At 46.4% G+C, this 21,902-nt stretch overlaps 1 protein-coding gene and 1 long non-coding RNA gene across 3 annotated transcripts in view; one reads left to right on the forward strand and one right to left on the reverse strand.

Moving 5' to 3' along the window:
- The window catches only part of Shc (SHC-adaptor protein), a 40,516-nt gene extending 38,684 nt beyond the window's left edge, over nucleotides 1-1,832 (forward strand). For both annotated transcript variants that reach the window (XM_084593775.1, XM_084593776.1), the window contains exon 12: nucleotides 655-1,832. In XM_084593775.1, the coding sequence (XP_084449901.1) occupies nucleotides 655-783 (129 nt within the window). In that variant the 3' untranslated portion in view covers nucleotides 784-1,832. The remainder of the gene's footprint in view (nucleotides 1-654) is intronic.
- A 457-nt stretch (nucleotides 1,833-2,289) lies between these two features.
- Nucleotides 2,290-20,888, reverse strand: LOC146198335 (uncharacterized). Its single transcript, XR_014704977.1, has 4 exons — nucleotides 20,771-20,888; nucleotides 18,561-18,594; nucleotides 4,257-4,381; nucleotides 2,290-2,423 (listed from the first exon to the last, which is right to left on the reverse strand). It is a non-coding gene; the product is annotated as an uncharacterized LOC146198335 (long non-coding RNA).
- Between the last annotated feature and the right edge of the window lie 1,014 nt (nucleotides 20,889-21,902).

A 21,902-nucleotide genomic window follows, 5' to 3' on the forward strand; every position in this document is an offset into this window, starting at 1 on the left:
TGAGCATGTCAGTCCTGGCAACAGTATGGCGGCTTGGGAAGTATAAGATTTGCCATGCTAAAGCCTCCTGCCACATGCCAAATATGATAGTGAATAGGATGTATATATTATAATCTGTATTGTCAGTGAGTTTTTACATGCCGAAATAGTAACACTGAGCTGTCAGGTATGGCATTGTGGAGGGCTCTTGCATTTCACCAGTGCAGAGATTCAGCCACCGTGTCCGGACTGAACCCACCAACTCATATTCAGCAGCCAAACACTTGTCACTCAAAAGCGGCAGCATGTAGAGGCAAGGAGTTAAAAGCAAATGTTCCTGAGGCACATGTTGGAGTTGCTCTAGTGCTACCAGTTTCTCTTGAGCTGTTTGGCATTGTTTGTATTCTGGCTGGCTTTCCTGCTCGTCACTTGTACTTTTGCAAAACATAAGTACAGTGCTGTTGGCTGTAGGCAATCTTAATTTTGTTCCGATTTTAAAAATTATCTACCTGAAATTTTTTAAGAAATGGCAATATGTTGATTTCGTCTGACATTCTTGATGGCATTTAGATGAGCAAACTTCTAGTCATATGCTTGTTCTACATAATGCTAGAAAAACAACTAATTGCATATTTGTTTCACTGAGTAATGAATGCGTTTCCTCTTGTTTCTCAGGTTCGCACAAAGGACCGCACTTTTGAGAGTGTCAGTCACCTCGTAAACTTCCATCGGGACAACGCTCTCCCCATCATCTCAGCGGAGAGTGCACTTGTCCTGAAGACTCCTGTGCCAAGGCCCCGCTGATCAAGCCCCCTTGTAAAAAGGAGAAGGGGTGAAAGGCGAACAAATCACTGTGGCCACTCATCAGTCAGTGCCTTTGTAGACTTCTCGGAGGACTCGTGCTACTTCCTGGTGTGGGACATTCATTTGACCGCCGGAGGTCTGGCTTCTCAAGAGACTGACACTGGCAGTGCAAAACACTCACCAATGCTACTGTCAAGCATCGGTGCACCGCTGTTGAAAATATTTTATTTTTATTATTTTATTTTTTGTGACAAGTTGCGGGTAGCAACTGTGGTACTTTTGCTGCCATCAGTGACACCTAGTGAAAGAGTGGCACTCACAATGGCCAGCTGCAGTCAGCAGCATTTTACACAGCACGAAAGTGGCCTGAGGCTAGGAAACTAGCCGTTTGTCTCAGGCGATGCCAGCCTTTTTACTATTGCCCCTCTTTGAAAGGGAAAGTGCATTTCCTCAAGAGTGCCTAGGCTGCTACTTTCTTCAGCTAAGAACTTTCAGCCCAGTATTCAACGATGGCAATGCCATCCACCGTTTGCTGCAGTTCTTGGTGAGGAAAGAGAAAGTGGGGAGAGAAACGACCCCATAAGAAAAAGATGGCCATTTCTGAATCGAGAAACAGGTCTTCTCCTGACCTTAGCAAGGGATCATTGGCCCATTTTGACAGCATTCTTAAAAGTATTGGCTGCATAACTTTGCAGCTGCACTGCACACATGCCTACTGGCACATGAGTACCCTTGCAGAACTGAGCCTGTTGTTTAAGTAGCCATTATCGATTATTTTGACTGCTGTAAAGTATGCCTGAATAGTTGAATCGAACAAAACAGCACTTATGTTTGCCCGCTCAAGACCATGAAGATTTTGGCTGGGCATTGTGTGAGCAAATGCTTGGGATTGAAAGGAAGAATGCTGTCATCCTAGTGCTTGGAGGCATTGGAGTTTTGTGAATGGTGCATTGTCTGGCTCTAGTCACCCACGTCTGGCTTAGGACCATCAAAGTGGAACAAAATGCCTTTTAGGATTCTCTGAATTTATTTTTTTTTTATCCCACTTTTCTTCTCCCATGTCTTGTCCTCGCAAAGCTCCCAACCCATGCTTTTCTGCTTCTGTTTCCCACCTCTCCCTCAAGCAAGCTTCTAATTTATATATGCTAGTTTTTCTCGCTTGTGTATGTTGTGAGTTTCACATATAGTTTATAACATGTACATACCTGTAAAGAAAGTAATTTATGGTGTTCTGCGAGCATCTAGCCTTGCTGCGCTTTCAAACACGTTTTGAATAAACAGTAGAGCCAAAGCTGTCTCACACCCTTAATATCTTGCATCTTTATTTTTGTACAAAGTACCTGAATGCCCAAATAAACAATGTCCTTGTCAGCAAAGAACAGCTGGAAACGCTTTGTTCTTGCAATGGCATTCTTGTGGATTAAAGAGCACTTGACTCAACATGCCTCATTCAATCACTAGTCGAGATGGGCAACACACAAATCCATTGCAGCTGACAGTGCCGATCCCAGAAGTAAGCAACAGTCCAGCACATAAGAAAGGAAAGAAATGTAGTCACGAAGCACTCAAGTTGCTGCCATTGACTTGTTCAAATGGAGACAAAGTAGTATGTGCTCATCATTTCCTCTCTCCAACTGCCACTGCAAAAAAGAGAATGGAAAGGAGTTCATAGGTTTTTATTTCAATTGTGTGAAATGAGGCTGTGGATATTGAGTTAATACAGCTGACCAAAGCGTTTATACATACTATGCAGCAGCATTTTCTGGCAAGGCAGCCTCAGCCATAGAGCCAAAACACGGTTCCATATAGTGGAATATAGCTCCCAGCTGTAGCCCTCTAAAAACATGATGCACCAGTAACTTTATCTACCTAAAGCATAGTTCTAAAATAACTGCATATTTTTAACTTCGGATAGTCACGTCCAAAACACTTTATGCAAACCTTGGGACTATGTCAATGACTCTAATCTTTCACAGACAGTGCCAGCTATGCCTTCAACGGAGTAAAGCAGGCACATTGTGGGGAATGTACCAGGCAGTAATTCGGCAGCTGTTCCTTTCCATTCGTCGCCAAAAAGCATCACATAGTATACAGTTACTTCATTTGTCTGATGACCATGAACCAACATTTTCTATTTAAATTCATTTTAATTAGCCATCTGTAGGAGAATTTTGGTTAAACAGTGCAGGCTGAATGATGCTTTTTGTGAAGTTATAGAGCTTTAAATTAATGCTAGTTGCAGAAAATAAAAGCTGGGTTATTATTTTGCAGACTCAACCGTTGATCCAGTTAATTTCACAGTGTTCACCGATTTCAGGGGTATGCAAATGAGACTGATTTACACTCTTCAAATTCAGTAAAATCTCGTTAATTCAGAAATTTGCATAATTTGAACTAAGAGAGCGGTACTGGCCGACACACACACACGTGAGTCTATGAGGTCAAACGCTGGTTAAATCGGACTTGGGCAGGTTCACATCGGTTAATCTCAACAAGGGCTCATGTCGACATATGACACATGAAGCCAGTGATCATCCAAATATGTCTTCCTGAAAATGAATTGCATAGAATAGCGGGTTCCGCGCACCTCAGGCATGCGCACTATGGCAGATGCGACGACAGTCGGATGTCTCCCATTGCAGAAATACAGCCTAGCAGCACAGTTTGTTTAGCTTCCCTTAAATTCACGCTATCCCGCCGCTGCCATCTGACGTGCGCATCGGCCTGTCACTCTGTTGCAGACACTGATATTTTAGTTTTATGGCGTCAATCTGTTCTAGCACCTGTGCGTATTTCTCTCTCGTATCCAATCGGTACTCCACCTCTTGAAATACACTGAAACTTTGTATTTTGAAGATGTTTCACAGCACAGACTGTAAAGGGCCATTTGTGGAGGGGTACCACACTCTTACTGTCATACCGCGAAAAGGGCTGGTACACTGCACTTGACAAAACTGCAAAATATTGTTGCTTAGCTTTTGTTTCATATGTATAGATGACCATAATACGTGATGCAAACAGTTTTCAGAAGTTTTTTAGTGGCATTCGATAATTTGAACTTTTGGATAATTCGTAACATTTTTCCTGGTCTGTTGAAGGCCTAATTAACCTTCCTCCCTTCTCTTACAGCGCGGCTCAGGTGTCCACAGAACAAGTGTGACAGATACTGCACCTTTCCTTTCCTCTGAATCAATATTATTTTTCTCGTAACCTTTCCAAGTTCCTTGGCATTCTGGCTCGAAGTGCTCTCAGTGCTATTTTGTACGTCCTTTAGTGCTCCAGCTACACCGCAAAGCTAGCACCTACCAGACAAGTATGAGAGTAAATTGACTCATGCAGGACTTTGACTTCACTGTGCTCCAGGTGCATGGTGGCAGGCTGCAGTGCTTCTGCTGATAAGCTGCATCAACATTCGGTAATGATCTGCTCGATATACCTAGACCACATGGTTCTGACATAAAAAGTGCACTGACCGCTCTCGGAGATCATGACATAAGCCATGAAGAGCAGGCTTCCAACTACCAGGCACAGGACAAAGGCACCGATGATGTAGACGGCACCATCTGGAATCACAGGCTCGGGTGCCTCGTCCTTCTCGCTGTTGTTTTGAACAGAAAATAGGAGCTCAGTTGCATTATAGTTGGTACTGCATATGCTTTACCCAGATTCAGTGCATTGCACACACATGAATTATTTGTTCTCTAGCAAAAAAAAAACAAATGGCTCCGATACATTCCCAAAACCGTTATGACATACACTTCTCACATGCCAGACATCCACGGGAGCTGCATCTATGAGGAAAACTGAGCTGGGTAGCATGGCTCTCATGATATTATGCCTGTTCTACCTTGCATCCAAGCGTGCACTACGCTAAACTTCGAGAATGGCCTGAAGCGCCATAACAGCACCACGGCCGCTCGATGGAAGCGCACTGGGTGCGGCCTGCTGCGTCGCGCCGCCGTCAATGGGCAAGCGCGTCCTTGGGGAGTTTACAGTTGCGCCCGCTATTTTTGCTGAGGGCGCCACTGTTCGGGGACACGCCGCCGCCGGGGTCGCCGACTCTGAGCGCGCGGTTTGCTTCCTTTCTGGGCGCGTTCGCCTCGCGTCTGCGTAGTAAACGCAATCTTTTTTGTGTGCGCGTGTGCAAGCACGTTAACGTTGAGACTGGATGCGTTTGTTTTTTAAAGCGACAGCCGTTCTAGGCTCATGGAGCGAAAATCTATGCGCAGAAGCTGTGCCTAATATCTGTGCGTCACATCTGTGCACTGGTGTGCCAGTCGCAAAAGCGGACGTGCAAGGATCGAGGGAGATTAAGAATGAAAATGATTGATGGTGATAGGTAATCAATAAAATTTATAAATAGACATTGATAGAGGTAATGACTAATAATGGTTAATAATGACTAATATGATTTGTAATGACCAGTATATCAAACTACGACATGTAATGACCGCAATTGATTAGAAATGAGTAAAAGTGCTTAGCGATGTGTGGTAATGACTATAACAGCTAGGCATGACTCATCATTACTGTTAATGACTACGAAATGACTAATATGTGAAACGACGACATGTAATGATCATTGCTGATTCTAAATGAGTAACCTGCTTAGTTATGAGTGATAAGGGCTACAATGACTGCGCAGGCAGACTCATCATGACTGAGAAACGACCAATATATCAAACGACGACTTGACGAACTGTGGTAAACGATGAGAAGCAAATGATAGGAGAAGGGTAGGCTTTTGCCGTCCTCCGCTTAGAGACATTTAAGAGACCCTCTAAGTTTATCTGCTGAGCTCGCTTCAGGCAAAGACAGCAGCGAGGAGTGGAAATGCACTCGCTTCCTCTGAAATGAAAGCGGCGCTGAGGTAAAAAGTCCAGATGCTGAAGCATAATGCTCTATCAGCTGCCATTGAATTTGCTACAAGGGACAGCAGATTGGACTTGGTGATTAATTATAGGTTACCCGTGCAAACAACGTGACAGGAACACAGGAGAAGAAGACGGCACAACCGCGCTAGTTGTGTCGTCCTCCTTTCCTGTGTTCCCGTCACGTTGCTTAACCTATTTAGTTATCAGGGAGCTGGCCAGTGAACTAGGATTTTTAACGATGTGTTGTGAAGCAGATGAACACGATGAGGTAGCACCAGAAGTTTTTCTCGCAGGTTATGTTGTGAGAACATATCAGAAAGAAATACGAACGGTTTTTTTTATATATATATAAGCATGCAATTTGTTATAAATTTTGCCACGCTAGTCTTAGTGGCCTTGCAAGTAAAGGAGCCTGTGCATACAACATTTGTTTATACTGTTGAGACTGTTTGAGCTGATGCGATAAAATGAAAAGGCACGTTCCACAGAAAATCCGGCGCCTGCTCTGTCGGCGAAAAGTCGGAAAGAACCTCTCTGGTAATAGGCACTTTAGTTGGTGATATGACCAGACTCCTTTGGCGCAATGAGAACCCATGACATGTTCAATGTGGCAGGAGCTGCCAAACCAGAGAGAGAGAGTAAGTAAGATGTAAGGATGAAATGGGAATTATTGAAAGCGGGACCCTTAGATCCCAAGTCAGGCACACTATATATACTCCTATAGCGCACGTTCGTACGGCTTCGGTAAAGAGGGGCTTTATATAGATATGTGTAGAGTGCTATTTCATATAATGCGGTGGCTTAAGGCTGCATTCTAATGATATGCGACAGAGGCAGCAATTACGGGATACGGTGAATAAGCAGGTAGCAAAGTGCGGGCACTCTAACGAGGCTCCTCAAGGAGACTTAAGAACCCCAAGTTTTGTTTATCGCTACCAGGTTGTTGCTTAATTTATGCGATATTTGGTAATGGTTTTGAGGCGACATGTCAGTCGAGCAAGAGCCTGTTGCAGGAAATATGAGTCAACTGGACCAGTTACGGGTTAATGAAAACCAGGGACAATGGAGGCTTGATGTACCTCGCAAATGAAGTAATCAAGCATTGTCAGCTTACGAGCGCCTTCATGATGATGAAGTCTGAAGAGGTCCGGCGATAAACCTCTCTCAAGAAAGGTTTTCCGTCTGCGATTGGTGATTTTCTTCCTTTTTTGTGTGGCCATTAAATAAGCGTACTCGACTGCTCGCTGAATCTCGGCTGCAGTTGCGCTCTGACGCGTGAACATTCTTTGGATCAAAGCTAAGAGTTTCACAACAGCAACACTCGATGCGCGTTCTGCCATTGAAAATTACGAACCAGCAAAATTTTACGGGTTTGCGAGCAGCTAATAAAAATAGTAATAAAAACTTTCGGCGCAGATACGTAGCACCTTGAGGCAGTCCGGCTCTATCAAGCGCGCTTACTTTGTCCGGTCATGCAAAATGCGGGAAGCCACGACGGATAGCGTTCTGGCGTACAAAGTTTAAGGTCTCCAACTGAGTCGAAGATCCCAGGTTATCATCTAGGTTTAACCTAATAAACATCTTCATATTTCCACTATAAAATGTGTCACAATGAGATAGAAAGGTTGGTTACATGTCGCATTTTCACAGAGGTTGCTCATAGTAGGAGATTTTTTTATTGGATAGCGCTGGCAACTTAGAACAGGTTGACATCAATTTGTGTATAAAAGCTGTATGCAGGAATGAGTAAACGGTGTGAAAATGACACACGGAATTTGCGACATAGTTAATCAAGTGGTTATGCATTAGACTACCATGGCAGCTGAACAGCTTCGAATTGTTCACAGCCGGGTCACATTTTAATGTGACGAACAACTGGATCCGAATGCAACATCACGGTAATGCGAGCTCTCCAACCGAGTGGCCTTGAACCACCGTCACTATAAGTTTTTCGGGGTACACTCCAGTATACATCCTTGCCGAGCAAGCGCTAAGTGCTGACATGGTCACACTAGACATGACAGTATATACTAATGCTTGTTGCCAAATTGTGCGAAGCGGAGCTCTTATATCCTTAAAATAAAAGGCTTCTACCACGCCGACGCCTCCCTCAAAGCGCAGCCAGGCGCAGCTCTCCGCGCGCGGCTGTCCCCGAACGGTGGCGCCGCGGCGGTGGCGACAGGAAGTAGGCGCCTCCCGCCGGTTTCGGGCGACGTAGCAGGCCGCACCTAGTGCGCTTCCATCGAGCGGCCGTGACAGCACGGACTCATTTATCTCCCAATCCTACCTAGATGCTCACTATTTCTCTTATTATTAGCTTCTTTGTTCCAACTTCTTTCATCTTCCCCAAGCCTCACTTTCTGTCCTCCCTGCATAGATTGCACCAAGCATTAGATAATGGCCATACATGAGGACAGGAGCCCTAAAGCGTGATGCTTTGGAAATGAGTAGCAAACTCCCCAGACACTACGATAACATAATCAAGCCCTATTGCATCACACAGACGCTATAAATTTTATGGTCAGCATATGGCGGTATGCCTAGAGTGTTTCCTGGAACTGTCACAATAACTATCAAAACACAACCACACTGAAAAATCACATCAGAACAGGCACTGGGCAGCATTAACGTAGCTATATGCAGGGTGTTTCAGAGAAGACTAAGCAGTTTTGAAAAATAATGTGGGTTCAAAATAGGAGAAAGTACTTGCAGGAAAAACTCACTGCCGGGGCAGACAATCTGCTTAACTCTTCTAATTATCAGCTAATTACTTTTATTTATCACAGTTGGGTTATTAGTCCCATCGGGGAGTTCGAAGCCGTGAACAAGATTATTCTATTGTCACGTAACACTATATTACTTTTTAAAACGAATAAAAACTCATTTGCTGAAGCTCTGCAGCGCGAGAAGACCCAACGCGTTTTTTCGTACGAAACCGAAACTGACCGCAAGCTCGGGTAAGTGACGTAGGGCGTTCAGTTCGAACTGCAGGTGGTATATTGTAGCACATCGTATGCATTCTTTGGCCTCAGTAGCTGTTACCGTTGTCAGATGGGAATGAGACTTGGTTCTTGAAAATGCCGTGCCTCAGAGTCACTCGCAACTCGTCACTCATCCAATCGGGGAAGCGTATTTTTTGTTAGATGTGAGGACCCTACCAAGGAATAGGGACCGTCGCGCGGTGCTGCATACAAGAATGGACTGCACCAAGCGCAAAAGCGGCCTGTCTGACCGTCGTGGCAACGAGGCGTAGAACCTTAGCGAGAGCTCGAAAGGCCCGACTAGAGGCAACCATTTTGCGCAATAAAATCACAGCAAAACAAAGTGTTCCATCCGTGACCGAAAAAATTTCAGACGGTCGACACTGGTACTATAAAGCTCCGCGAAAACAGTTCTGCCTGCCGAGGCGGCACACCCGCTGCAGGTGAAACCTCTACGAGCACTCGATGAGCAAGAGGATGAACTGGTCGACGTCTCGGTCTGGCAACGTGTTCAGGTGTCGCACAGTCTGATACGGTACACCCGGAATCTGGAAGAAGTCAGCTATATGATGGAGGAGGGCTTTGGGAAAATGGCACTGTGAAAATGTACACAGAGGCCTCTATACCACCACATAACGGGCAAGTTTATCGCAATCTCGCCTGTGTAAGCGCCTTCCTTTGATGGGAAGGAATCCCCTGGCAAGACAGTACATATGTAGGAGGCCCTGCTTGTTTCCAAAATCTCCGCCGTTATGTACAGTTATGTACCACCAGCTAGGCTTAACATCAGAGAGTTCGTGCCGGCGGATATGATGCAGATGCGTATGGGTGAGCAGCCTAACCAATTTCTTAAGAAAAGCCGAAACTACGCCGATCTCCGCGTCACAGTTGTTAGATTTAGGGCTCGCGTGGCTCATCCCACCGCTGCCACCAGTTGTTAGATTTGGGGTTCGCGTGGTTCAAACCACCGCTGACGCCAGTTACATGCGGCTCGCGGCCCCATCGGTAGCATTGGCCTGGCGGCTCCGTGGCTCGGCGGACGGCATCAACGGTCCCAGCGAAGACGAGGCGTCTTCTAACAAAACAAACGTTTAATACATCATGGAACGGGCAGAAAAGCTTGCCCGGAGAGAAAACTGACACACACAGCTAGTGTCTGGCGTCGTATCTACGGCGTCTCAAGTAGTCTCTCTCGCAGCGGTGTCTGCCGCTGCTTTTTATACGCTTGTCAGTTCAGAAGGAAAGGGAGAAACTTCGTGTTCAAACAAGACGAGAGACTCAATCGTCGGTAGCGCGACAGAAATCTCCTCCACCTCCAGCAGACGAGCGAGGGCGACGCACTCTCTCTCGAGCGCCGGGCTTGGCCAGCGTTTGCACCATGGTTTGCGCACACACGCACGCACACACATTACGGCGCCTGTAACTTCGGCGTGCCGAGACACGCCCGCAGGAGGAAACGTTCAGCGGCCAGCCGGACGGCACTGAAATGGCCGAAACGCTCGCTGCTTTGCCTGATATGCTACGCTGCGGCAGCGTCGGTTGTCGCACATGGCGGTGGCGAATCTTAACAACAGAGACGCTTAAGGGAGCCGGCTGCATATGCGTAGAAGTGTGATGGAAAGCCCGACCGTGGCACGCAACGAGAGTACTTCCTCTGGAAAGGCAGAGTCGAGTTCAAAGAAAATACGATGTCAGACTGCGAGTAAGAAGCATGTCCGAGCTCAACACCATTTGTGTCCACCTGATGTGCAGGGCTACGGCTACAACGCTTATGTCACGGATGCCAAGTCCGCTCCTATCCCCAGGCAGTTCATCATAGACCTTGTGACCTTGTCATGAACTCCGCCCCACAGGAAACGAAAAAAGATCCCTTCCAAGTGGAGCTTCGTCCGTGCCGACAACGGTTTTACACCGAGAGATAGGTCAGCAAAGAGAACAGGAGAAACCTCGTTATGGTGGCCAGAGCCGTGAGTGGACACAAGTGCTTCTCAGTCCCGCAACCTGGTTGTGCTGATAGCGCCTGTGCCGCGTCTGAAACATTGTCTGTCCGTGACGTCACTGGTCACATGTGTGCTTGCTATATAAAGGTGTTGTTTGCGTGAAATAAAGGGTTGTTGTTATTGTGCCGGGATCGGGGCAAGTCTCAGTTCCTTCCTGCCCGCTGCCCGGCCGCGCTCGGCGTCCGGCAAGGAACCAAACGCTACACGGCCGCGCTCGGCGTCCGGCCAGGGACCGAACGCGACACTGGTCTCGTCCTTTTCTTGAACCATGGATCAATTGGTACTTGACAGCTTTTCGGAGATGAAATAGAACCCTAAAAGGCGGACTTCAGCCTTCAAGGGAAGACTGAGCGGGCTGTAGACTGGGTGGTGCGTAAAATACAAGGTGGCACTCCAACCTGCTGACCTTAGCCACTGGCCCTGTAGTAGAACGAAAGAGACCGTGTCTCATCCTGAACGAGAATGGTCAGGTCGTCCGAATAGGCGAAGATGGGAGCTGGTGGGAAGCCTGGTCGCAATGTGAATCGACCGATCTATACCGAGAAAGTAGAGGCTAGAACGAGAGCTCGCAGAGAGCAGGATAGTGGGCATTCCTGCCGAACTCCACGGCCCACCTCGAAAGTCGCTAAAGTACGATCAGGCACGCTTGGGGAACTGGCCTGGGGTATTGAGCTCTGACCATGCGCTGGAAATCAGAGCCTATACCAGCTTCCTCCAGAACTTGGAAAATCGCTGCTTCTTGCAAGAGAAAGGCCAACCATTGCGGTAAAGCGGTAGAGCAGGCAGTTCGAATTTGGCGCCGATGCCATTGCATTACGTACGTCACCACCAGGCGTCACTTCTGCACCGAGCTTCCTACAACTTTACTAGAACGTTACGTTACTGCAACGTTACGTTACTTCCTACGCATTTCTTGTATAGTCAATCGATATCCAAGGTGCAGTCGACCGTGCGCACACCGATGGTCACACCAAAATTTGACCCGCGTCACCCGAAAATTGACTTCGGCCAAATTGGACCAAAATTGACAAGTGTAACGGACCACGCCCAATTTAACTGAAGTTTTAACTGAAATCATCACTCGAAGAAAAGACCGAAAGAGTATCTTTCTCTTGAACATATACAGCACTCCGAAGCAAAGGAAAGTTAGGTTTCAAGCCCTATTCCGAAAAGCCCTAAAGATCGCAGGAAATAACCCGCTTATCATAGCCGGTGACTTTAACGCAGCCCATCAGGAATAATGGGGGTACAATCGGCAGGATCCTAAGGCCAGACAATTATGGGAAGACATGCAAACACTAGGACTCACCCTGCACAATGATCCAAATGCACCCCCGACCTGACCTTATAAGAATGTAAGTACAGCGGACTGGAAAAACACCGAGCAAAACCTAGGTAGTGACCACTTTATTATTGCACTCACATTAGGAAAAGGAATCAAAATTAGAAAACCCAAACAACCCAAAATCACGGAATGGGAAAGATTTAGGCAAATACGAGAGACCGAGGGAATTGAGAAAATCGACGATATAATTAAGTGGTCACAAACGCTAAGAAACATGCGGAGGAAGCAACAGTCACTCTAGAAGACGAAGATGCACCGCCGAGTATCGATAGCAAACTCCTAAACATGTGGAACAAGAAACAGGACCTAGAGAAAAGCCTAAAAACACAAAGATGGAACCATATTAGGAGAGCACTAGCTCGACATAATAAAGAGATGGAAACATACGCCATCAAACTAAATGAACAAAACTGCAGATGTGATGAAATGGAACAAGGCATGAGCCTCTCCAAAACATGGAACATTCCACGACACATGGTCGATCCGGAAAAATCTAAAGCACAAGCCAACGTAAATCAAACTAAAGTTAAGCATGCTTTCGAAGGCTCGGACGAACAATTGATGAGTAAATTAATCGAAATCTACATCGGACAAACGGAAACCGAAACGTTACCAGCATATGAGGGAAACCTAACCTAGACTTATCACCAGGGCTTAAGTCCGAGCTGAGATTATTGGATTAAAGACAAGATCAGCCCCAGGACCTAACGGTATCACGAACACTATTATCAGAAATCTAGACGACGAGTCAATCACAGCCCTGACAGGATACATGAATAAGGTATGGGAGACTGGACAACTACCGCAGGCATGGAAAAATGCCAGTATAGTCCTCATACCCAAACCGGGAAAGCCGCCAAAACTAGAAAACCTAAGACCCATATCACTGACCTCGTGCGTGGGAAAGCTAATGGAACGCGTTATTCAGACGAGACTTACCAAATACATGGATCAAGAGAACCTCTGGCCACACGAAATGGTGGGCTTCAGGCCGGGGCTAAGCACACAGGACGTGATGTTCAGACTTAGATACGATATCATAACACATGAATCTTCAGATACAAAGGCTATTCTCGGACTTGACCTAACCAAAGCCTTCGACAATGTCAAGCATAAGGCAGTGCTCGAAGGTCTCCAAGAAGTTGGGGTTGGAATCAGAACCTATAACTATATAAAAGATTTTCTCACTAACAGAGAAGTCACCATGAGCTTTCAAAACGCCAAATCACCCACAATCACCTTGGGTAGTAAGGGAACGCCACAAGGCTCTGTCTTGTCTCCCTTTCTATTTAACATTGCTATGAGGGGGCTACCAGCACAACTAAAGCAAATACCGGACTTAAAATTTAGCATGTACGCAGATGACATAAATCTCTGGATAAATAAAGGTAGCGACGCAGAAATAGAGAACAAACTCCAGGCTGCCGCAAATAAGGTGGTTGAGTACGCTGCGGAACGCGGTCTATCCTGCTCGCCGCAAAAGTCAGAACTATTCATCTACAACCCCAAATATAAGAAGAATAAAGCAGACATAAGGATAAATGTTGAAAACTACCCAGTTCCACAAGTAGAGGAAATTAGAATCCTAGGAATAATCCTCCAAGCAAGAGGTCAGAACACAAACACTATAAAAAAATTGGAGAACTACGCAGCCCAAGCTACGGGCATATTCAGAAGAGTAGCGCTTAGAGGACACGGTCTCAAGGAACGTAGTCTACTCAAAATGACACAGGCCTACATCATCAGTCGCATATGTTATGCCACACCTTTTCTCAATCTCAAAAAGACAGAACGTGAAAAAATCCACGTCATAATTCGAAAATGCGTCAAACGGCACTAGGACTTCCTGTCTCCACATCAACACAGAAGCTGGAGAAAATGGGGATTCATAATACATGGCGAGAGCTCACTGAAGCTGTCAGAATCTCTCAACTGGAAAGACTAAGTCAGACGGAGACAGGCAGAGCCATTCTAGACTGGGTCGGACTCCAATCAGACAGAGGCCCACAGACGAAAACATCTATCCCACCCAACATAAGGGAACACATACTGGTACCACCCTTACCTCGAAACATGCACCCAGACTACAACAAAGAACGCAGAGAACACAGAGCCAAAGCCATCGCTAAAAGAATGAAACGCGAAGCAGTCGATTAAGTTGTGTATGTAGACGCATCATGCGGACGACACGGAGCAGCTGTGTCGGCGGCAGTAGTAAATGGAGAAGGTGCACCTAAAATTGCGGCCTCAACACGCACCCGTGACACTAGTACAGCTGAAAAGGTCGCAATAGCGCTCGCATGCACTGGTACACAGGCCAAAACTATAATCAGCGGCAGAAAAGCGGCTGTCTGGAATTTTGCAAAAGGACGGATCTCAGAGGAGACCAAGACGATTCTTCTCACAAATCCCATTACTAGAACCATATCCATCATATGGATACCAGCACACGAATCTGTCCCTGGCAACGAAGCTGCGCACCTGCTGGCCCGAGATCTCTACCACCGGGCAGCGGTAGAACAGCTCGAATGCAAGGGAATTAAAGATTGCGCTATCACATACAATGAGATCACAGAATCTTACAAATTAGATCGAAAAGTATACCCTCCCCCAGATCGGTCTCTCACTAACAATGAAGCACGCATCTGGAGGCGATTACAAGCCGATAACTACATCTGCCCTGTCTGGGTTTTCTTAACACAGACCGGGGAGGAAGAAGATTCTAAATGTAAAAATTGCGGACAAAAAGGCACGCTAGATCATATAATATGGCAGTGCGCCGATTCCCCAGGCGCCGGCATTAACATTGATAGTAGAGAAGCCTGGGAGGTTTGGCTGCGGAGCGGAGATCCCACCGTTCAGCGGCACGCGACCCGCCTGGCGGCTGAGGCCGTGAAGAGTGCTTGTAACCTCACCTGACATCAGCCTGCGGGGCCCTCCTGACCTGCTCCCCGGCCTGCGTGCCGGGGGCGGGAGATGATGGGCTCCTTTTCGGTGGAAATAAAGTTTTCATTCATTCATTGTGCTCAGTTTCGGTTTCTTACAGGAAAAAAAAAAAAAAAGAAAATGCGTCGGATTTCCTCACGCTGCAGGACTACAGTGCAGCAGGACTTCCGAAAATTTCTTTTGAAAAACTGACACGACATAGCATTGTTCACGGCTTTGAGCTCCCAATTACGACTACTGAACTTCGATTATTAAAAAGTTATTTAGTCAGCTTTAGTTATTACCTGGATAATTAGAGGAGTTCTATAGTAGTAGATTGTGTCTGCCGCGGCCGAGACCTTGCTCCTGCAAATATTTTGTCTATATTAAACACACTATTTTTTTTATATTACTTATTCTCAGCTCTCTAGTAGATGCATGTGGAGGCCTGAACGTTTTATTCTTATTTTATTTTTCAGCCAAGAAAAAAGGGAAAAACAAAAAAAAAGAAACCAAAATTTCCAAAATGCGATTCGAAATTTTATGACTCTGCTTTCAGGTTAGAATGAGCTTTTTTTTTTTTTTTTTTTTTTTGCAAACCACTATGACATGCATCTACGAGATAGTAGAGAGCAAACTGCCATCGCTTATTTTTAGAATTTTGGGTGGTTTAACGGCCCAAAGCTGCATTGGCAATGAGAGACGCAGCAGAGTAGGGCTCGGATAATTTCGATTACAGGGCATTCTATTACGTATACACTAAGATCCGACAGCACACCGAGGCCTTGCGTCTAGTTTGCATTAAAACGTGGCCGCCGCGGCCAAACCGACCCGCTCATCACCCTCTCCTATATTGAGGTTTAGGTTGGACATCAAGGAAATTAATCAAATGCAAACATCGGGATTGTTTATCAGCGCAGTCGTGAACTCAAAAAAATGGCTCGCTAAATTGCAGTGGCGAAGAACAGCACCCTCCAAAGGAGAGAATCAAGGCAGCTACGTCTTTTCTAGACCACCCAGAGTTTTAAAAAGCCAAAATGACGTTGCCCCAGCTTCGGCTTCTCGACATCTTCAGAGCAAAGCTTAGCTCGACTCGAATTCCACGCAAGTGAAGCATCGTGTAGAGGAGACCTTGAAAAAGGAGTCCTGCCGGACACTTTTCACGAGCCAATATCATTACTCTACTAAACAGTATAAACAGGCAATAATCTGAAGAAACTAAAACGCACGGAAGTTACATGCAAGGTAGTGTCATGGAGAACAACAGCAATATACAAGCATACAAGCTAGCCGTTGGTACTGCCGCAACAAAGTGCAATCAGACCGCGCTCAGTTCGATGTTCATTAACAAAGCTAGCCCAGCTCAACCCAAAATTGTCCTCGGCCAAATTAGGTCAAACTAACCAAGTATCATGGACCTTGTTCAGTTCAGTGATTGCACCAGAACTTGTCTGGTGTAAAAAGCATCTGTTCCAACGTATGAAGTCCCGCTTCAACCAAGCCATGTGAACGTGCCTATGTGGTCTAGGGGTAACGTGAATGCAACGATCCTGGTAGGCTGGTTCGGATATCACCCTCCCATATGAAAAAATTAAAGAGCTCAACGCTGCTGAACCGAATGTTGAGCGAAGGCATTAGCTGCGGGTGACCGAGCGTTCTTCTTCTCTTTTTTCTTCTTCCTCAGCCCACATATAAAGCCCCGCTTTAACCAAGCCGTATGAACGTGCCTTAGTGGCCTATAGGGGTAATGTGAATGCCAGTGTCCTAGCAGGCTGATTCTGACATAACTGTCCCATGTGAAACGAGAGACCCAATTTGGCAGCTCCTGCCAACTGAGCCGCGACTCCGACCGCGCCGCGCCGACCGCTTGAGTTGGGTGCCCATATCTCTCGCTTTTGTGTCACGTGGGGTGTGACGTCACAGCGTCACGTGTGTAAGACGTGGCTACCGCCGCGCTAAGCCGACCGCTTGAGTTGGTAGCTCAGCTCTCACCCTAGTGTCACGTGGGGTGTGACGTCAAAGCGTCACGTGGGTAAGACGTGGCTACCACCGCGCTACGCTGAAGGCTCGAAACCTAGAGTAGTATAGCTTTCGCAATAAAAAGAGGCCCGAGTAGGCGGCTACTGCCAGATCAGCCGTGTGGTCGCGTGACGTCAGCCAACCCGACTGATCAATCACGTGTCTGGTCATGCCAGTGATTTTTCGCTCCCAACACCGCCGCTGAATTTTCTGGATTTCTCTGCAGCGTAAAAATTTGTATTCATGGACCGCACCCAGTTCTACAGATACTACTAAAGTTGGCCAGGGTCACCCCCAAAATTTGGCCCGGGTCACCGACCTCCGTCCGCCACATTAGACCTAAAATCGATATCCAAGTGCAGTCGACCGCGAGCACTCCGATGGTCACACCAAAATTTGACCCGCGTCACCCGAAAATTGACTTCGGCCAAATTGGACCAAAATTGATAAGTATAACGGACCACGCCCAATTCGATGGTCACACCCAAACATAACCTGTGTCAACTGAAAATTGACCAACATAAATACCAACGCTGTGAATTAAGTTGAGCGTGTTTTCGCAGGAGTTACCGGCGTAACCACGTTCGCCGCAGTGATTTTTTTTCTCCGCTGTTGGTGTCCGCCACCAGTTGAAGCCGAAGTGGGATCGCCAGAGCACCGAGTCGGTGCACCTAGCGATTTCACCTGTACAATTACAATGCACGTCTACGATTCTATGTTCGAAAGCAATTTCAATTAATTGAATTGTTGGTATATACATTAGGTGATCGGATTGCACAACCCGCTATAATGACATACCCTATGCATTATACGTTCTTAGTTCACCTTGAGGAAAATAGTTTCCGTTGCATGGTACACAGCATATGGACCAAAGATAAGCTGGATATATGAGCGAGGTCCTGAATATTCACTGGTAATGTCTGTGGCACGTAACTGAAATTTTAAGATCCGCGGCATTTCGCCCTGCACAGTACATGCGTATGTCATGCACAACTGTAGATATCATAATATGTCTAAACGTTGAAGAAAAATAGGTTTGGTTTCGTGAGGTTTAACGTCCCAAAGCGACTCAGGCTATGAGAGATGCCTTAGTGGAGGAATCCAGAAATTTCGACCACTTTTAACGTGCACTCACATAGCGCGTGCACACGAGCGCCTTGCTTGTCGCCTACATGGAAAAGCGGCCGCCGAGGCCGGGATTCGATCCCGCATCTTGAAACACTCGGATAGAAGAAAAATATTGCTTAGACTTTTTATAGATGTTAATGGTTGACTGGGTACCGCACAGCGTTACGTACACATCGTATTCAGTAATCTGATTTTAAGACTTCGAATGTTAAGCGCATCACAATTAATTTCAATTCATCTATAGCTTAGTTTGGTGTTCAATTCGGTCATTCTTATTCAGCCCCCCCCCCCCCCCCCCCTTTTTTTTTTTTTGTAGGTTCGCTTCCTCGTTGTGCCACTGCAAATCCAGATTCATTATTTCCAGAGGGGTGACGAAAGCAACTCTGTGGTACATATCGGATGAAGAGAGACAATATGTACTACAGAGAGAGCAGGCGGATATCTGTAGGCGTGCTATGAAAGTTCTCGCAGAGCGTTACGTAAATGGGTGCGCCTGCGGACGTACCGAGCGAGCAGGTGGGGTGGTGGCTGTGAAGAATCTGCAGGCGAAAAAAAAAAGAAAAAAAAAAAAAAGAACGCCAGAATGACTACAACGTTGCCCACGCACTGAGCGCGTGCAGCACAACAACGCAGCAGGACTGGTAGGACTAGAACGACGCCTACTATATAGCACAGCTTCCATGCAGCTGCACAGTTTGTCCTCGGAGCACGCCGTTTCCGTTCTGATGCACGTCGCGTTGCCTGTACAATGGAAAGCTAAAGCATTCCGCACACTTTAACGAGGGCGGTCTGTGCTTCAGCTGCACTCCGGCCGGATAAACAAAATTACACCATGGCACGGAGCGCACCATCAGTCAACATACCGGCTGTTTTTGCTAATAATTTCAAAAATGCCTAAATATATGAACTTCTACAGAAAAACTTTTTTCCGGGGACACAAAGTGTCAGCTGCAGCGGACGTATTATACGGTAATAGCTTAATTATACAATTAACTAAAATTATAAGCAACTTCTTTAACTAACGAAGTTGGGTTTAGTTAGTGTCACTGAGGGGTTCGATCGAAATCGTAAGCAAGACGATGACATATCAACTTTTCAAACGAAGAGAAACTTCCAAAGTATAGTGCTCCGTTGAGGAAATTCCACGCTTTTTTCCCGCACGAAACCGAAAGTGAGCACGCGAGACGCGCAGAGAAACCAATGGGAAACTATAGGTCCGTTGATGGCCTGTAGCATACTGATTATACGTGGGAACTGTTTTCTGTACTGTGCTACGTTACAGACTTTCCTGCTGTGTCCCTTAGGCAAATGACGACCTCGTAGTTGACAATGACAGCCCTACTCCAACAAGCGGCGAAGCAAAATATACACGCCGTGGTACAAAATACTATCGGCGTTAAATGAAATGAGAAAAGCCGAGCGCGTGGAAAAAGGTCCAGCTCAGACAGTCTGCCTGTCGTCATCGGAGACTGTCGTGCTCTTCCAATTTGCGGCTGCTTTGCGTTTTTTTTTTTTTTTTTGTACGTTCGTTTTCTCGTTGCGCCACTGCAAAGCCACATTCATTATTTTCAGAGACGGTGACTTGCGCAGTGCGGTTCCGCTGGCAGCAGAGGCTGTGTGGGTGATGCGAGAGTTCTATAGCTCGCTGGCCCCGTTGTGATTTTGCTTCTGTCGTTCTCTCATCTCAGTGAACAAGCATCAGATCATCGAGATGGGTCAGCCAGACGTATACCGACGCCTCCTCGCTCTCTGCTGCGCATCTGCTGATAGAGCGCACTGGCATGCAGTTTTTGCTTTAGTTTTGCCTAGTTCGGCCACATCTCGCGTGCTGTTTTACTTATTACTGCACCTGTATACACATCTGAAAGTGAACGGACAACTCGTATATGATGGGACTTTGAGAGCACGAAGTTTGAAGGGAATAATTCTTCGCACAAAATTCACCCACAACCCCCTTTTTTTCTCCCACTAGAAAAATTCGATAACTGTTTTCGCGCAAATGAGAGCCTCCCCCAAAACTCTCTTCTTGGGTGCTTGCTTCAAGAGATTCCCACAAATCTGCCGCATGCAGCACAGTACTGAGTTTAAATCGCCATAGAGCGCGCGCACGCTCTGGCGGAAATGAGGAAGCATGGTATGGTTAAGGGCCCAGTCGTATAACAGCAATGAAATATATGAGCCTAGCATGGCTGTTCAGTTCTACCTTGTCGGTATCGCCGAAATGAGGTATGTCGCCGGAATGTCGGAATGAGGTATCGCCATTTTTAGAAAGACGGACAGTTTAGGAGTGAACTCGTGAGTTACTCTTGGAGGCGGCGGCCAGTGGGTTTTCATTTGAGCCGTGTACTTCTTTTCGACAAAAAATACTGTTTAGCATCGTTTTCTGCTCTAAGTTTCTCGCCTTGGAGGGAGGGAGGGAGGGAGGGAGGGAGGGAGGGAGGGAGGGAGGACTGTCCGCTTTATAAATACGTCCCTGCGACACGCGAACTCTCAGATTTGAGTGCATTGGCCAAGCTGATGACCTGGTTCCTTGCGCTATGGATTGCCCAGAAAACATCGTATGAAGACGTGTTAATTCAAGCGCATCCGCAGGAGTCTTTCCATACACTTAAAAACAGTGGGAAATGCAGCTAGGTGTGTCACGTGTTTCAGGATGCCCGCGCATACGCATCTATGCCAGAGGATATGGGTAAGAGCTGATAAAACACGACTTACGCATATTCTTCTTACGCGTGCCAGCGAGTCTGTTCCTAGGCGTTCTTTCGATGCAATGGCGCGCGAAGCTCGTTCGTCTTCACTTTCTTCGACACCATTTCCTTTTTACCCAATGGAGCTACGGTGTCACTTGACTCAGATTTATTTTTTTTTCTTTTTTTTTTTTTTTTAGTTTGTACGCAGGCACAAAATATTATCGTATGGGCCGCCTGAAAAAAAAAAAAAAATTAACTGATTTCGCAGTGCGCCACCGTCGGTGATAACTCTGACAAGCCAACTCTTGCGGTGGCGATAAGGATTATATACGTGCAATGTATATGTGCTCGAAGAAACCGAAAGAAAGAGGAAATTATACACTAGCGATCAGCCGATATCGCTCCTTGTTCATAAATGTGTTGTTTGTGTCTGCAAAACACTCTGGCCAGTCACTCATCGTAGAAATGTGCCATTGGCACCATTGTGACTAAGGCAATCATCATCATCATCAGCCAACAGCTGGCTGGCTATAGATGATGTATAGGTACGATGCGCTTCCATCGAGCGGCCATGGTATAGGTTCTCAGGCCTGGTTCTAAAGGCTTATGTCGACGATCTTTTACAGGCGAAAACCTTGGTTCGCTCACATGTGGCCTGGACAGGAAGCGCCTGCAGCAAGCGAAAAAAACATTATGCCTTGCTGATTGTATGGCATGACGAGATGCCCCAGTGATAGGGCATTGTCAGCGGAGGAGTGGAGAGGAAGTCGTCAGAGAAGCAGAAATCACCTGAATGGCATTATTATGTGTGTGTTGTGGGGAGGGGGTAAATAAAGGGGGTCACACAAGGGACTAGATCATTAAATGGAATAACGTGTATTAATATACCGCAAGAACCCTTTGGGATTCACTTATCTGCTAAGACTGATAGATATCTACTCTTCGCAATCAATTCCTTTTTAAGTGTTGTACTAATATTTCAATGGTGTTCGTCTCTATTTCGTGGTGTTCGTCTCTCGCTCTTGTGTCCTCGTCTTTTGCTGCGCTATAGTGTATTGGAATCATGTACCAACAAGCCCAAAAAACCACGCTACTGTACTAATATTTCTTGGTCTCGTATACAAGCTATGATTGTTTGTCTTGCGGTATGTTCTATA

Source organism: Amblyomma maculatum, chromosome 2 (genome assembly GCF_055883805.1).
Source record: "Amblyomma maculatum isolate TAMU_Amacu chromosome 2, ASM5588380v1, whole genome shotgun sequence".
NCBI classification, from domain to species: Eukaryota; Metazoa; Arthropoda; class Arachnida; order Ixodida; family Ixodidae; genus Amblyomma; species Amblyomma maculatum.